Below are 18,475 nucleotides of genomic sequence, written 5' to 3'. Positions count from 1 at the left end.
GGTCCTATCTACTTCATTCTACAGAGGATGAAAAAAAGTTCAGAAAAGTTAACTAACTTTCCAAAAATGACCCATCTCTCATGAGTTAGAACTGAGCATTTAACTAATATTGAATTCAGGTCCATCTGATTGAAAAACCAACTGGCTAATCCACTTTACTACCAACCTACCCATCTTCCTAGATAGTCAAGTAACTTAATCATGCTCCTCTAACACCTTTGTGTTCCTTGATGTCTTCACTGTACCTTAAGCACAGCTGTGATGCTGCTGTGGAAAGAGATGCCCATGGAAATGGGGAATGGGACAACTGTCCAAGAATTCACCTTGGAGGGGTTTCCTGCCATCCAGCACCTGGGAAAGGTCTTCTTCCTCGTGCACCTGCTGGCATACCTGGCATCCATTGTAAGCAATGCGATCATAATCACCATCACCTGCGCTGACTCCCGGCTCCATACACCTATGTACTTTTTCCTCAGCATTTTCTCCTTCTTGGAGTGTGGTATCATAAGTGCTGTTATTCCTAAATTGCTGGTCATCTTTCTCTTAAGCATGCAAACTATTTCCCTTTCTGCCTGTTTTATACAGGCATTTGTCACTGTATTTCTGGGATCAGCTGTTTTCTTCCTCATAGCAGTGATGTCTCTGGATAGGTATGTGGCCATTTGCAAGCCTCTGCATTACCCGACCATCATGAACCCGAAGACTTGCTTCCTCCTGGTCACTGCCTGCTTCATAGTACCCTTCCCACTCATCACTGGTCTTGTAGTGAAGGTTTCCCAGTTATCTTTCTGTGGCCCCCATGTCATCCCCCACTTTTTCTGTGACCTTGGCCCCCTGATTCATCTCTCCTGTTCTGATACCAACTCCACTGAAATGTTGGCCTTTGTCCTCACTTCTTTTATCCTGTTGACATCCCTCATCATAACCACCATTGCATACAGCAACATAGTAGTCACAATCCTCCGACTCCCATCTGCCAGGGAGAAACAGAAAGCTTTCTCCACATGCTCCTCTCACCTCATAGTTCTCTCTCTGATGTACGGCAGCTGTGTGTTCATATATGTGAAACCAAAGCAAATGAACAGGCTGGACTCCAACAGGGAGGCTGCCCTTGTGAACACGGTGGTGACCCCATTGCTCAACCCTGTCATCTACACTCTGCGGAACAAGCAGGTCCACCGGGCTCTGAGGGAGGCAATGAAAATATCAAGATAAAAAAAAAATCACATGTCTTTGCAGTGAAAGGCTTCAGAAAACCCTGTGTCCTCATTCTGGCCACTGTAGCAGTCCACAGAGTTGTAGTGCAGGGTCTCTGACAGACCTCACTGAACTCTGCACATCCCTAGCAAAATGGAAACCTGTTTCTTCAAGGCTACATTTTACCATGATGTGCGTAGCTATCCTCTCCCTAAATATTCTACATACTGATGACAACTGATTAATTACAAAATCCTTTACTGAATTTTTATTCTTCCCTATTTATAAACCATGAACTTAAAGTTTCAAAAATTTTGTAAATTTTACACTTATTATTTCATTTCATTCTCCAATAACCATGGTTCAACTGAATTAATAATGATTTACCAACAGGTATTTAGATAATTAAAATGATAGAAAGTGGTATATTACATTGTGTGTAGGAACAAAATGATGGAAATAACATGTTTGGGTCCACGTTCTCTCCTAGCCTTGCCCAAGGAAATAATGGTCAAAGTACTCTTCATCCTGCGATATATATTCTTTGCTTCAAGTGTGTTCTTAAATGCTGTTCTTGGCCCTTAGCTTAGCTACATATGTATGCATCAATCCCATGCTTTGGGGAAACTGAATTATTCTCAGGCTTAGACCATTCTCTAAGGAGAGGGAATTACCACAGCATGCCAAGACTGACCAGCTCCTAAATCCTAAATTATTTATTCTAGTTCCAACCCCTCAGATTCATAATGCATGCTTATGATTGGTTCCTATCCTAAAGCTGTTACCACAGAATGTCTGTGTATATCAGTGGGAGGGAGCACTTGTTTCATAATTCTATAATTTCCTCCAAAAATTCAAGTTGGGAAAACCTAAGTTATTTGTTTATCTACTTCATTTTACTAATGAAAATCAACAAATTAAACATTTTTCCTGTTGAATTGGGTTGTCAACCATAGGTTATCTTCTGACTGATAATCTACTTATTTTTATAACTGTTTTATTTATTTATTTAAGAGAAAGAGAGTAGTGTAAGGGGCAGAAGGACAAGCTAACACCGCACTGAGTGCAGAGTCCTATGCAGGGTCTTATTTTGGGACCCAGAGACCATGACCTGAGCTAAAGTCAGACATTTGACCAAGCCAAATAGACACCACTGATTGATAAACTACTTTAAAACCAAAATTTTCAGGAGGGAGGAATCATGATGGTGGAGAAGTAGCAGGCTGAGATGACATCAGGTAGCAGGAGATCTGCTAAACAGTTTATCAAACCATTCAGAACACCTACAAATCCAACAGGAGATTAAAGAAAAGAAGAGAAACTATTCTAGAAACAGAAAATTGAACACTTTCTGAAAGGTAGGACCAGTGGAGAAGTCAATCCAAAGCCACGGTTAGATAGACCGCGGGGTGAGGGGCAGCTCCCAGCAAGCGGCGAAGCAACGGAGAACAAAATCAGGACCTTAGAAGGCCCCACTGAGGGACATCACTCCAGAGGCTAAACTGGGGTGAAGCCCACGTGGGGACAGTGTGGCCACAGGTCCCAAAGGGTCACGGAAGGATCAGGGGTGTCTGAGTGTCACAGAGCTCGCAGGTATAAGAGCGGGGAAGCCGACTACAGAGACAGAGCCGAGGAGTGATCTCTCAACTCGGGGTTACCTTGAACTGTAATCTGTGACACAGGCCACTGCTATGTGAGTGGGGTCCCCACAAGATCTGGTGAGACCTCCCCAGAAGAGCGCAGGGATCTGCAGGGTTCAGAGACTCCAGGCAGAGCTCTGTGTCAGAGACAGAGACGCTTGGTCACAGGTTGGGTGAGCTCGGAGCACAGCTGGAGGCCAGGGAGGTGGGAGTGATTGAATGTTTTTCTCCAGGTGTGGCCAGAGGCCAGGTAGACGTGAGTGATTGAGCACTTTTCTCTGAGGGCACACTGAGGACTGGGGCCCCGAGCTCTTGGCTCCTCTGGGCTGGAGATTAGGAGGCCGCCATTTTCATTCCCATCCTCCAAAAGTCTATGGAAAGCATTCAGGGAACAAAAGTTCCTGAAAACGAACTGGAGCGGATTACTCCAGTTCCATTTTTACCAGGATTACCTGGTAAGGGTGGTGCAATTCTGCCTTGGGCAGAGACACTTGAGAATCACTAGAACAGACCCCTCCCCCAGAAGATCAACAAGAAATCCAGCCAAGACCAAGTTCACTTACCAAGGAGAACAGTGGAATTCCAGAGGAGGAGAAAGCAAAGCATGCAATTCGTGGCTTTCTTCCCATTATTCTTAAGTTGCAAAGTTAATTCATTTTTTTAATTTTATTTTTTTTCTTCTGCTGAATTTTATTTAACTTTTACCCTTTCCTCCTTTAATTTTTTAACAAGTTTATCTTAACAATACCTTTCATTAAAAAAATAATATTTTTGAACCTTCATTATTATAGTCATATTTTATCCTTCACTGTATTTAACTATATTTTTTTGTATACACATAGGGTTTTTTCTTCTAAAAAATTTGGGGTACAACTTCTTCTAATAGATCAAAATACACCCTAAATCTAGCACTGGACTTCTAGTCTCCAGCCTGAGCAAATTCTCTCCACTTTCCTTTTCTTTATTCTCCCAGACAACTTACCTTATCAACTCCTTTTTCAGAAATTCAAAAAAAAATTTTTTTTCATCCTCATAATCATATTCCATCCCTTCATTGTGTTTACCCTTATATATGTTTTTCATTCTGTGAAATTTTGGGAGGTAGTTTCTTCTAGGAGACAAAAATACTCCCAAAATTAAGTGGGTGACCCTATTCTAGTCACCAGTATATATATATTATATATATACTTATATATATATATATTCTTTTTTGTGTTTTTTTATTTGTTTTCTTTTTTTAATTTTTAATTTTTTTAAATTAAAAGATTTATCAGATTAATTAAATTTAAAAAGACCCTTTTTTTAATTTTTTTTCTGAACTTCTTTTTACCCCCTTTCTCCCCAGGCCCCCCAAGACTTGAGGTCTCTTAAGATTTGGTTAAAGCACATTTTCCTGAGGTCTTTGCCACACTTTTAGTATTTTATTTGCTCCTTCATATGTTCTTATCTGGACAAAATGACAGGACAGAAAAACTAACCACAAAAAAAAAGAGCAAGAGGCAGTACCAAAGGCTAGGGACCTAATCAACATGGACATTGGCAATATGTCAGACCTAGAGTTCAGAATGACAATTCTCAAGGTTCTAGCCGGGCTCAAAAAAGGCATGGAAGATATTAGAGAAACCCTCTCTGGAGATATAAAAGCCCTTTCTGGAGAAATAACAGAACTAAAATCTAACCAAGTTGAAATCAAAAAAGCTATTAATGAGGTGCAATAAAAAATGGAGGCTCTCACTGCTAAGATAAATGAGGCAGAAGAAAGAATTAGTGATATAGAAGACCAAATGACAGATAATAAAGAAGCTGAGCAAAAGAGGGACAAACAGCTACTGGATCATGGGGGGAGAATTCGAGAGATAAGTGCTACCATAAGATGAAACAATATTAGAATAATTGGGATTCCAGAAGAAGAAGAAAGAGAGAGGGGAGCAGAAGGTATATTGGAGAGAATTATTGGAGAGAATTTCCCTAATATGGCAAAGGGAACAAGCATCAAAATCCAGGAGGTGCAGAGAACCCCCCAAAAATCAATAAAAATAGATCCACACCCCATCATCTAATAGTAAAATTTACAAGTCTTAGTGACAAAGAGAAAATCCTGAAAGCAGTCCGGGACAAGAAGGCTGTAACATGTAATGGTAAAAATATTAGATGCACAGCAGACTTATCCACAGAGACCTGGCAGGCCAGAAAGAACTTGCATGATATGTTCAGAGCACTAAAAGAAAAAAACATGCAGCCAAGAATACTCTATCCAGCTAGGCTATCATTGAAAATAGAAGGAGAGATAAAAAGCCTCCAGGACAAACAAAAACAAAAAGAATTTGCAAACACCAAACCAGCTCTACAGGAAATATTGAAAGGGGTCTTCTAAGAAAAGAGAGACCCTAAAAGTAGTAGATCAGAAAGGAACAGAGAAAATATACAGTAACAGTCACCTTACAGGCAATACAATGACACTAAATTCATATATCTCAACAGTTATCCTGAATGTAAATGGGCTAAGTGCCCCAATCAAAAGACACAGGGTATCAGAATGGATAAAAAAACAAAACCCATCAATATGCTGCCTACAGGAAATTCATTTTAGACCCAAAGACACCTCCAGATTTAAAGTGAGGGGGTGGAAAACAATTTACCATGCTAATGGACATCAAAAGAAAGCTGGGGTGGCAATCCTTATATCAGATCAATTATTTTAAGCCAAAGACTATAATAGGAGACAAGGAAGGACACTATATCAAACTTAAAGGGTCTGTCCAATGAGAAGATCTCACAATTTTCTATGCCCCTAACATGGATATCTATGCCCCTATATCGATATCTATGCCTCTAACATGGGAGCAGCCTACTATATAAACCAATTAATAACAAAATCCAAGAAATACATTGACAATAATACAATAATACTAGGGGACTTTAACACTCCCCTCACTAAAATGGACAGATCATCCAAGCAAAAGGTCAACAAGGAAATAAAGGCCTTAAATGACACACTGGACCAGATGGACATCACAGATCTATTCAGAACATTCCATCCCAAAGCAACAGAATACACATTCTTCTCTAGTGCACATGGTACAGTCTCCAGAATAGATCACATCCTGGATCATAAATCAGGTCTCAACTGGTACCAAAAGATTGAGATCATTCCCTGCATATTTTCAGACCACAAGGCAATGAAGCTAGAACTCAATCACAAGAGGAAATTTGGGAAAAAAACCAAATACCTGGAGACTAAACAGCATCCTTCCAAAGAATGAATGGTTCAACCAGGAAACCAAAGAACTGAAAAAATTCATGGAAACAAATAATAATGAAAACCAACGGTTCAAAATCTGTGGGACACAGCAAAGGAAGTCCTGAGAGGAAAATATGTAGCAATACAAGCCTTTCTTAAGAAACAAGAAAGATCTCAAATACACAACCTAACCCTACACCTAAAGGATTTGGAGAAAGAACAACAAAGAAAGCCTAAACCCAGGAGGAGAAGAGAAATAACAAAGATCAGAGCAGAAATCAATGAAATAGAAACCAAAAATATATATAAATATATATATAGAACAAATTAATGAAACTAGGAGCTGGTTCTTTGAAATAATTAATAAAATTGATAAACCCCTGTCCAGACTTATCAAAAATAAATGAGAAAGGACCCAAATAAAGAAAATCATGAATGAAAGAGGAGAGAGCACAAAAAACACCAAAGAAATACAAACAATTATAAGAACATATTATGAGCAACTCTACACTAACAAATTTGACAATCTGGAAGAAATGGATGCATTCTTAGAGACATATAAACTACCACAACTGAACCATGAAGATATAGAAAACCTGAACAGACTCATAACCAGTAGAGATTGAAACAGTCATCAAAAATTTCCAAACAAACAAAAGCCCAGAGCCAGACAGCTTCCCAGGGGAATTCTATCAAACATCTAAAGAAGAATTAATTCCTATTCTCCTGAAACTGTTTCAAGAAATAGAAATGGAAGGAAAACTTCCAAACTCATTTTATGAAACCAGTATCACCTTGATCCCAAAACCAGACAAGAATCGCATCAAAAAAGAGAATTGCAGACCAATATCCTTGATGACCACATATGTGAAAATTCTCACCAAAATACTAGCCAATAGGATCCAACAGTACATTAAAAGTATTATTCACCACGACCAAGTGGGATTTATTCCAGGGCTACAAGGTTGGTTCCACATCTGCCAATCAATCAATGTGATACAATACATTAACAAAAGAAAAAACAAGAACCATAAGATACTCCCAATTGAGGATGAAAAAGCATTAGACAAAGTACAGCATCCTTTCCTGATCAAAACTCTTCAAAGTATAGGGATAGAGGGCACATACCTCAATACTATCAAAGCAATCTATGAAAAACCCATTGCAAATCTCATTCTCAATGGAGGAGAACTGAGAGCTTTTCCACTAAGGTCAGGAACATGGCAGGGATGTCCATTATCACCACTGCTATTCAACATAGTACTAGAAGTCCTAGCCTTAGCAATCAGACAACAAAAAGAAATTAAAGGCATCCAAATTGTCAAAGAAGAAGTCAAACTATCACTCTTTACAGATGATATGATCCTTTATGTGGAAAACCCAAAAGACTCCATTACAAATCTGCTAGAACTTGTACAGGAATTCAGTAAAGTGTCAGGATATAAAATCAATGCACAGAAATCAGTTGCATTTCTGTACACCAACAACAAGACAGAAGAAAGAGAAATTAAGGAGTCAATCCCATTTACAATTGCACCCAAAACTGAAAGATACCTAGGAATAAACCTAACCAAAGAGACAAAGAATCTATACTCAGAAAACTATAAAGTACTCATGAAAGAAATTGAGGAAGACACAAAGAAATGGAAAAATGTTCCATGCTCCTGGATTGGAAGAACAAATATTGTGAAAATGTTTATGCTACCTAAAGCAATCTACATGATTAATGCAATCCCTATCAAAATCCCATCCATTTTTTTTTTCAAAGAAATGGAACAAATAGTCCTAAAATTTATATGGAACCAGGAAAGACCTTGAATAGCCAAAGGAATATTGAAAAAGAAAGCCAAAGTTGGTGGCATCACAATTCTACACTTCAAGCTCTATTACAGAGCTGTCATCATCAAGACATAGATCAATGGAACAGAATAGAGAGCCCAGAAATAGACCCTCAACTCTATGGTCAACTAATATTCAACATAGCAGGAAAGAATATCCAATGAAAAAAGACAGCCTCTTCAACAAATAGTGTTGGGAAAATTGGACAGCCACATGCAGAAAAATGAATTTGGACCATTTCCTTACACCACACACAAAAATAGACTCAAAATGGATAAAGGACTTCAATGTGAGAAAGGAATCCATCAAAATCCTTGAGGAGAACACAGGCAACAACCTCTTCAACCTCAGCTGCAGCATCTTCTTCCTAGAAACATTGCCAACAGCAAGGGAAGCAAGGGCAAAAATGAACTATTGGGATTTCATCAAGATCAAAAGCTTTTGCAAAGCAAAGGAAACAGTCAACAAAATCAAAAGACAACTGACAGAATGGGAGAAGATATTTGCAAATGACACATCAGATAAAGGGCTAGTATCCAAAACCTATAAAGAGCTTAGCATACTCAACACCCAAAGAACAAACAATCCAATCAAGAAATGGGCAGAGGACATGAACAGACATTTCTGCAAAGAAGACATCCGGATGGCCAACAGACACATGAAAAACTGCTCCACATCAATCGGCATCAGGGAAATACAAATCAAAACCACAATGAGATACCACCTCACACCAGTCAGAATGGCTAAAATTAACAAGTCAGGAAATGACAGATGCTGGTGAAGATGCTGAGAAAGGGGAATCCTCCTACACTGTTGGTGGGAATGCAAGCTGGTGCAACCACTCTGGAAAACAGCATGGAGGTTCCTCAACAAGTTGAAAATAGAACTACCCTATGACCCAGCAATTGCACTACTGGGTATTTACCCTAAAGATACAAACGTAGTGATCGGAAGGGGCACGTGAACCCAAATGTTTATAGTAGTTTATAGTAGCAATGTCCACAATAACCAAACTATGGAAAGAACCTAGATGTCCATCAACAGATGAATGGAAAAAGAAAAGTTGATATGTATATATATATATATATATGTATATTTTTATACATATATATATGTATATATATATATCAACTTTTCTTTATCCATGTATGTATATATATATGTATATATATATATATATGGACATATATGTATATATATGTCCATATATATATATACATACATACACACACACACAATGGAATACTACGCAGCCATCAAAAGAAATGAAATCTTCCCATTTGCGATGACATGGATGGAACTAGAGGGTATTATGCTTAGCGAAATAAGTCAATCAGAGAAAGACAACTATCGTATGAGCTACTTGATATGAGGAAGTGCAGATGCAACATGGGGGGTTTGGGGCGTAGGAAAAGAATAAATGAAACAAGATGGGATCAGGAGGGAGACAAACTAAAAAAGACTCTTAATGTCACTAAGCAAACTGAGGGTGGTCAGGGGGAGGGGGTAGGGAGAGGGTGGTGGAGTTACGGACATTGGGGAAGGTATGTGCAATGGTGAGTGCTGAGAAGTGTATGAACCTGGTGATTCACAGACCTGTACCCCTGGGGCTAATAATACATTATATGTTTATTAAAAAAAATTTTTTTAATTAAAAATTTTCAAAAAAAACAGAATTTTCAGGATCTCAATCTTTAAACTTCGTGTAATTTTTGCACCCATTTACCAGCTAGGATGGGCCTATTTTTTTTCTTCAGAAGAAATATCTCTAAAAGAATTAAGACAGTTTTTATTTTATTTTTAGCACAAACATTGATTTTAGATAATCTCAAATACATTTTATGAAACAAATTCTACTCCATGATTAGATCCTATTTGGCCCTGATGGTCCTATTATGAAGTTCAGATTTCATCTGAATAACAATGAAGTATCAAATATTCCTATTCTCCTTTCCTCCAGACCCTGACAACCACCATTCTACTCTCTGCTTCTGTGTATTTAATTAGATTGCACATATAAATGAGATCATGCAGCATTTGTCTATCATGTTTGGCTTTACTTAAAATAATGTCCTCCAGGTCTATACATGTTGGTGCAAGTGGCAATTTCTTCTTTGTAAAGTCTGAATGATGTTCCATAATGGATATATGTCACATTTTCTTTACCCATTCTTCTTTTCATGCACTGTTTTTTAGTGGTCTGTTAACCACTGTTTAGTAAGTCATTAGTTTTTGAGATGGTGGTCAGTTATTCGTAAGTTATGTGTAACACCCAGCACTCATCACAGCATGTGCTTTACCTGGACTTTCAGGTTATGTCCACACTTCAGCTACTGTGAAAAATGCTGCAGTGAACATGGGAGCACAGATATCTCTTTGGGATCCATATTTCAATTCCTTTGGTTATATACCCACAGGTGGGATCACTGTATCAATATTAATTTTATTTTGAAATGCTTCAGGAAACACTGTAGTGTTTACTGTCTGGGCTGCACCAGTTTACATTTTCATCAGTAATGGAAAAGGGTTCCTTTTCCTCCACATTTCTTGTCCTTTGTGGGTTTTTTGGTAATAGGCATGCAAAGAAGCATGAGGTGATATCTCATTGTGGTTTTACTTGTATTTCCCTTAGTGATGTTTACATTTCTATGGAGAAGGTGAGCATCTTTTCATGTACCTGTGGGCCATTTGTATGATCTCCTTCAAAAAATGTCTATTCGGTTTCTCTGCCCATTTTTGATAGTTTGGGGTTTTTGGTGTCTTCATGTATTTTGGAGTCTTCATAGAATGGTGATTTTTGGAAGACATATGATATTTTCCATTTGGACAATGAAAATGGATGGTATTTCAAGTGGGTCAATGGCATTTGTAAAGCATGTAGCTGTAAAATCATGTTTCCATATGCTTACAGTGATGGTGAGATTGAAAGGAAATAGAACAATATGAGCTGAAGGCATAGGCAGAGTTTGAATAATAAATGATGTCAAATACCACATGCAGGAAGAGAATTTTGAATGGAAATAGATAGACTTTCAGGAACCAAAATAGAAAGATACGTGGGTTCTATTATAAGCCTATCCTGAAGGCAATAGGAAACTTAAACACTGGTAAGGCATAGTCAGATATGTTTTAGGAAGATCTCTATGGCTTTGATGGGTAATGTGAGGGGCTTTCAGAGTAACTGGAGTCTATAATTTTTAAATATTTTGCCACAAGCACACAGTGTTCAAACTTCAATTCTTTGATACCATTTTCTTTGCAGCTCACAGAGCAACCACTTCTAGGGGAACAATAAGGGCTCTTCCTTCTATATTTCAACTACCACACTATGCTTTTCATTAAAGGGATTTGATGTGGCACCCTCCTGGCAAGCAATTCTCTAAAATGCAGTTCCCATACTGCCAGCTGATGTGATCTAAAGAGTAGGATAAAGGAGAGTGGAAACAACTATTTCTAACTCTTCTTACTATTACTTCTTACTTAACTCTTCTAACTATTTCTAACTCATTAAAGAAACTAAGAAATTAGTTTTCTTTAATGAAAAACTAAATCCAGCGCAGGTCCTCCAAGATAATACTGCATCCTTAAAACACCATTACATTTTAATAAAGAACAGGTAATCCAACAAAAATTTTTGTATGAATTAAAAATATAATAGCTGAAAGAAAGAAATCATCAGGATTGGTGGCAGATAAGTAAAAGGGATAAGTTTCAGAAAGTAAAATATAGACAAAAAAAGATGTAGAAAACATGTGAGGAATGTATTTTGGTCCAGAATGTCAAAATTCTTTTTATTAGGTATTTTGCAAAAGAGAACAGAAGAAAAAGAGGGGAATAAATTATTAAATACACAAAGAAGATAGTCTTCAAATTACCTATATGAACAGTTCAATAAATTAAAAGGGCTAGTGTCTAGGCATGACATACAATTTACAAACACCAAAACTAAAGAAATGCTAAAAATCTTTCCAGATTAAAAAATAATTAAAAATATCTCTTCTGTCTACAAAAGACCACCTAATTCCATATATCAAGTTCTTTCACAGCTTTTCATTTGGAAGAAAGTAGGATCTGGCTTTTAAGCTTTGGGTGAATTATTTTCAATGTAGACTCTTATAACCACTGAACTACTGGCAAAATGTTAAAACAAATGTAAACATTTAGGGGCTTAGGAATCACAAAATTTGTTTTTCAGGCAATATGTCCTAGTCAAGTTCTTGACAATTTGCTCCCATGAATGAAGCAAACAATCTCCCCCATCATGCAAAAGCAATGAATACTGTTACGCTGCAAATAAATAAATACATACATAAATAAATAAAATACTATCAAAAAAAAGTAAAAACTGTGCTTTGGTTTCATCATCTGTGAAATAAAATGAGGCTTGAAAATTCATACAAATAATGTAATTTAAACAATGTCTCAGATGGATTAGTAGTGCGACCTACAGTAGTGCGCTCTACCTATTTGCTGTTATAAGGATAATGATGATGATGGTGATGGTGATGACATTGATGCTAGACCCAGAAATAGCTGGACCTAGACTAGGAAAGGAATTTCTAAGAATCTTAGGGAGAAAACCAACGTCAGATTTTTTTTTTCAAAAGCAAATAAAGAATAAAGTCAAAGCCTTGATAACAGGAGAGGGGTAATTAAAAATGTCAGGAGGTTAAATCTCAGGTTAAATTAAAGATTTTAATTTTCTATAGTAACAATTTCAAATACTTCTTTGACAGTATATAGGAAGATTTTCAATTGGTAAACCAATTTAGAAAGTCACAGGATACAAAATCAACCTACAGAAATCTGGCATTTCCATATACCAAAAATGAATCAGAAGAAAGAGAAATGAAGGTATCACTCTCATTTCCGTTGCACAAAAAAAAACAGTAAGATACCTTGGAATAAACCTAACCAAAGATGTAAAAGACATGTTCTCTGAAAAGTACAAAACACCAACAAAAGAAATTGAACAGGACAGAAACTATGGAAAATCATGCCATGCTCATGGATTAGAAAAACAGATATTGTTTAAATGTCTATACTAGCCAAGGCAATCTAAAAATTTAATGCAATTATGATCAAAATCAACAGCATTTTTCACAGAGCTGGAACAACAACAACAACAACAAAAAATCCCTAAATGTGTGTGGAACCACAAAAGGCCCTGAACAGCCAAAGCAACCTTCAAAAGGAAAGCAAATCTGGAGGCATCACAATTCAGGACTTCAAGTTATATTGCAAAGCGGTAGTGATCAAAATGGTATAGTATTGGCACAGAAACAGACACATAGGTGAGTGTAACAGAATAGAAAATTCAGAAATTAAACATAACTATGTGGTCAACTAATCTTCAACAAGCCAGGAAAAAATATCCAAAGGGGAAAAAGACAGTCTCTTCAACAAATGACATTGGCAAAACTGGACAAACATATGCAAAAGAATGAAACGGGACCATGTTTTTATATCATACATAAAAATAAACTGAAAATGGTTAAAGACCTAAATGTGAGACAGGAAAGCCTAGAAGCCTAGAAATCTTAAGAAGAGCCTGGCAGTATAACATCTTTGACACTGGCTATAGCAACTTCTTTCTAGATTTTTTCCTAAGGCAAGCAAAGTAAAAATAAACTATTGGGACTGCATCAAAATAACATAAAGAAGGAGGGTGGCATTGGAGAGCCATAAGGGCATTATCCAGAAAAGAGAAACTATAGATCAAAGACAATTAGAAATACTTCTTGATACATTAAATGTAATATCTACTTCAACCCTATTCTTTGTCTCCTTTGTAAACCTTCCCATCACACTACCTGCCAGGCCCTTTCCTCCCAAATTCCCACCATCATGTTGGCATTGGGACTCACTCAAGTGTGACAGTTATTTCTACACCATGAAGCTGGCACTGAATAAAACTAAAACCCCATGCATATGAGCCTTTATCAGAGCATTAAAATGTATAGTCTCACATGGCTCAAGCTTCTATAACTCTCCCCCCTTCATTCTTCATTTTCCCTCCCTTCCAACTAAGAAAATAAACATGGGGTCCAAGTTTTGCCTGGATCAAAAGTATAGTATGTAGATGGACAGATATTATAAAAATGATTTTGTGTATTTGTGGGAAGGTGGGACACATATGAATACTCCTGAACGCTTTTATAATATTTGCCATGACCTTGAAAGATCAATAATGATAAGGACAGATTTAGGCAGAACAAATTTCCAAACAGCTACCATATGCCCTAGGGTTGCCTGAAAATAGAGTTTGGGGGTTTAGTCCCCTTCTTTAGCTTTCCATGGGAATCCAGAGGTCACTGAAATATGGGTCACTCCTGCTCAGTAGCCCAGCTGAGATACCCAGTTAAAAGAAGCAACTTTTACTTCTTTTAAACAGAAGACACTGATTGATGTGGGTACAGCTTCTCCCCCCTCAGACTCACAACTCCTCTCTTCTGTATCTAGAAAGAATCTGGGGATCCACGTCCCTCATAGTTTTTAGAAGAGGTGAGTTCCTTTTTAGCGATGTTACAGAAACCAGAAAGCATTCCCCTTTCTACCCTGAAGAGATAAAAATTGATTTCATTTTTCAAGGAGATTGGGGAAAACAGTGAAAATATTCTTCAGATAAAACTACACATTGGAAAAAAATCATAATGTTGTTAGAAGCATGAAAATGATTGACCAAGAAAGGTGGGCTTCCCAGTATCTTCCCAAGACCTCCTAAAAGTCAGAGTATAATCCAGCTCTTTCTCACTGAAAAATCTGTTCTATTTCTTTTTTTAAAGATTTTATTTATTTATGAAAGAGAGAGAGATCACAAGTAGACAGAGAGGCAGGCAGAGAGAGGGGGGGGGAAGCAGGCTCCCTGCTGAACAGAGAGCCCCATGTGGGGCTTGATCCCAGGACCCTGAGATCATGACCTGAGCCGAAGGCAGAGGCTTAACCCACTGAGCCACCCAGGTGCCCCAAAGTCTGTACTTTTAACAACTACACTCTGGCCTCAGTGCATACATTACATGTAGAAAATTGTAGTCTGGACTGTTACGACAAATCAGTAACAACTTTCAATTTGGAATTTCAGAAACCCTTGGGAAATTATCATATAATTCCCCTGAAAAATCTTGGCAGAGAACAGTGCAGACAGCTAGGAGTGTCATCACAGATGAGGGAAGATAAATATAAGGGTTGTGCCAGTAAATCTTATTCTCAACAGAGACCAATTAACTGCCCCCAGGACACAAGTCATGCATTTACTTTCTGCCCCTGTCTCTTCAGCATCTAATAAAGTTTGGGGGTCTGCACTCTCTCCTCCGTGGCTGCAACCATCCTGTTTAGTGACCAAACAGTCTTCTAGGAAATAATACCACAGAGCCTCAAACTTGTGTGTCAGCATCTTCTCATTGTTGATGCCACAGAAAAGGGATAATTCTCCACATGGAAAGATGAGGTCGTGATAGGGGAACATGGTGCAGTAGAAGGTGTCTTGGAACAGGTGAGCCCATGACATGGAGCATTGCAGCAGGACCCTTGTCTCAGCAGCACCCAGGGCGAAACTTAGACGGTACTGCCAGCTCCTGTTAACTGGTAGAGAAGGTGACAGCAATTTTGCATGGTAGGTCGGCTTTTACCCGCTGGGGGAGGCAAGGCCAAACTTTTATCAGAATACTAAGTAGTCTGGGAGTCCAGCACTACCCAGAACAGGGGGCAGTGAAATGTGCTTGTTTTAATCTGTCTGCTCCTTTCTGGGGTTTCAGTGGTCAAGGCTACCAGGCAGCCTTGTTCTATGAAACATTCTGAGCTATAGAAACAGAGCTTCCTCAGCCAGAGCACTGGCAACATGGGATGCATATTCACTGCACTGTGGAGGGAGGGAGAGGGAAGGCTATGACACAGGCATTTCATTCTCCTCTCCTTTCCCTTCAGCCCACAGCAAGCTCTTGATTTCTTGGAAGACAATAGCTCAAGAGGAGAAGGTCTTGCCCCCCATGAGGTGACTCCTGTGTGTGCCTGGCCTCAGAGACCCTGATGACTTGGTGGACTTACTGGGGTCAAGAGGCTCCTTCAGGCTGTGCCACTCAGGGGTGAGGAGTTTGGTTTCATGAGCTGCCCTTCAGAGGATCTGGGCCAAGGTGGGTCAGTGAGAGAGACACATCCCACACAGCTGAACTTCAGCCAAGTATTGAGATGCTACAGCCAAACACTATCATGAGAGAAGTCACGGACTGAGAGGGCAGGAGAGAGAAGAATGTTCCCTGAGCTCTGATGTGAGAGTGAGTGCCTGAGTGCCAGGTGCCCAGCACATCCTCCTTGGTGGGTTAATCCTATGACCTACTGCCACACCCACTTTCATCACAGCCCAGCGTGACCCCTGGAGGAGGCTGGTAAATCCTGATTTTACAACTTATTCATGTTGTTGAGCAGCACTCAATGCCTCTGGGCTCCAGTCCCTTCTATAAAATGCTTGTGCCAGAGTAGATGCTCTCTAAGTACACTGTCACTCCACAGGTCTGTAACTCATCAGTGATACTAAATAAGGATAGAAATAATTAAGATAAATAAAACTCATCTTTCACTTCCAGTTTAAAGATCATCAACAATAGATCTGTTCCCATTTTAAAATATTTTGACACCACATTTGTAAACAGCAGGTGCTCTAGATTTGGGCATTCTGACTTAAGGCCCAGTTATGTGACCTAAAATTTGTGGAGCTCTCTAAGGCTTAGTTTCTGCTTCTGTAGAATGGACTCATGGTTATTGTGCAGAGGAACAGAAATACTGAATTTCAGTGACCAGCATAGAAAAGGATAAGTCCTCAACACGTAATGGTGATCATAGTTTGGACCATAAAATGTGTTGCTCCATTAAAAGGAATATACAAAGGGAGCATTACTAACATTATTGTTATATTTATATGAAAATTGATAGTATTACCAAAAACAATGAAATATTGTATAAGCACAAATGTCAAAAATTCTGCCTACAGGTGTTGCTCTCCTAAGCATTATATTAGTGATCATAATACTGCAATTAGACATTGAGGAACACATTGGAAACACTGGCATCATTTATCAAATGAGTTACATCATTTACCTTAATTAATTCTTTCAAGATCATGAACAGATAGTTCCTATCATCTTCATTCTACAAAGGATGAAAGTGAAGTCCACAAAGGTTAACTTCCTTTCCAAGATGACCCATTTCTCAGGGAACAGAACTCAGTATTAAACTACTATTGAACTCAGGTCCATCCGATTGAAGAACAAACTAGCTAATCCACTTTGCTACCAGCCTACCCATCTTCCTGGATAGTCAAGTAACTTAATCATGCTCCTCTAAAACCTTTGTGTTCCCTGATGTTTTCACTGTAGGTTAAGTACAGCTGTGATGCTGCTTGGAAAGAGATGCCCATGGAAATGGGGAATGGGACAGCTGTCCAGGAATTCACCTTGGAGGGGTTTCCTGCCATCCAGCACCTCGGAAGGGTCCTCTTCCTAGTGCACCTGTTGGCATACCTGGTGTCCACTGTTGGCAATGCTGTCATAGTTACCATCACCTGTGCTGACTCCCGGCTCCACACACCTATGTACTTGTTCCTCAGCACTTTCTCCTTTTTGGAATGTTGTTTCATAAATGTTGTTATTCCTAAGTTGCTGGTCATCTTCCTCTTAGGTAGACAAACCATTTCCTTTCCTGCCTGTTTCATACAAGCTTTTGTCTTTTTATTTCTTGGAGCAACAGGTTTCTTCCTCATAGCGGTGATGTCTCTGGATCGGTATGTGGCCATTTGCAAGCCTCTGCATTACCCGACCATCATGAACCCAAAGACTTGCTCCATCCTGGTCACTGCCTGCTCCTCTTTGGCCTTCCCTCTCATCACTGTTCTGCTAGTAAAAGTCTCCCAGTTATCCTTCTGTGGTCCTCTTATCATCCCCCACTTCTTCTGTGACATTGGCTCCCTGATTCATCTCTCCTGTTCTGACTCCAGGTCTGTTGAAATGTTAGCCTTTGTCCTTATTTCCTTTATCCTGTTGACATCCCTTATCATAACCACCATTGCATACAGCAACATAGTAGTCACAATCCTCCGACTCCCATCTGCCAGGGAGAAACAGAAAGCTTTCTCCACATGTTCCTCTCACCTCATAGTTCTCTCTCTGATGTATGGCAGCTGTATGTTCATATATGTGAAACCAAAGCAAACGAACAGGCTGGACTCCAACAGGGAGGCTGCCCTTGTGAACACGGTGGTGACCCCACTGCTCAACCCTGTCATCTATACTCTGCGGAACAAGCAGGTCCACCGGGCTCTGAGGGAGACAATGTGCAGAATGAAAATATCAAGATAAAAAAATCACATGGCTTTGAAGTGAAAGGCTTCAGAAAACCCTGTGTCCTCATTCTGGCCGGCGTAGCAGTTCACAGAGTTTTAGTGCAGGGCCTCTGGCAGACCTCACTGAACTCTGCACATCCCTAGCAAAATGGAAACCTGTTTCTTCAAGGCTACATTTTACCGTGATGTGCGTAGCTATCTTCTCCCTAAATATTCCACATACTGTTG

At 39.0% G+C, this 18,475-nt stretch overlaps 2 protein-coding genes across 2 annotated transcripts; both read left to right on the top strand.

Annotated features, from left to right (window-relative positions):
• Positions 1 to 261: 261 nt before the first annotated feature.
• On the top strand, positions 262 to 1,215 carry LOC123955670 (olfactory receptor 6C74-like). Its single transcript, XM_046027946.1, has one exon. It carries the CDS (start codon positions 262 to 264, stop codon positions 1,213 to 1,215), a length of 954 nt encoding a protein of 317 aa, XP_045883902.1.
• A 16,100-nt stretch (positions 1,216 to 17,315) lies between these two features.
• LOC123955648 (olfactory receptor 49-like) lies at positions 17,316 to 18,263 on the top strand. The gene has a single exon (XM_046027889.1). The coding sequence runs from the start codon at positions 17,319 to 17,321 to the stop codon at positions 18,261 to 18,263; it is 945 nt and encodes a 314-aa protein (XP_045883845.1). The 5' UTR covers positions 17,316 to 17,318.
• Positions 18,264 to 18,475: the final 212 nt, after the last annotated feature.

This window comes from Meles meles, chromosome 13 (genome assembly GCF_922984935.1).
Source record: "Meles meles chromosome 13, mMelMel3.1 paternal haplotype, whole genome shotgun sequence".
In the NCBI taxonomy this organism is placed as follows: domain Eukaryota; kingdom Metazoa; phylum Chordata; class Mammalia; order Carnivora; family Mustelidae; genus Meles; species Meles meles.
This window is presented reverse-complemented; position numbering and strand designations above follow the sequence as displayed.

Bases quoted from the DNA above. Each gene is read 5' to 3' on its own strand.
- LOC123955648 (XM_046027889.1), top strand. From the start codon at position 17,319: ATGCCCATGGAAATGGGGAATGGGACAGCTGTCCAGGAATTCACCTTG.
- LOC123955670 (XM_046027946.1), top strand. From the start codon at position 262: ATGCTGCTGTGGAAAGAGATGCCCATGGAAATGGGGAATGGGACAACT.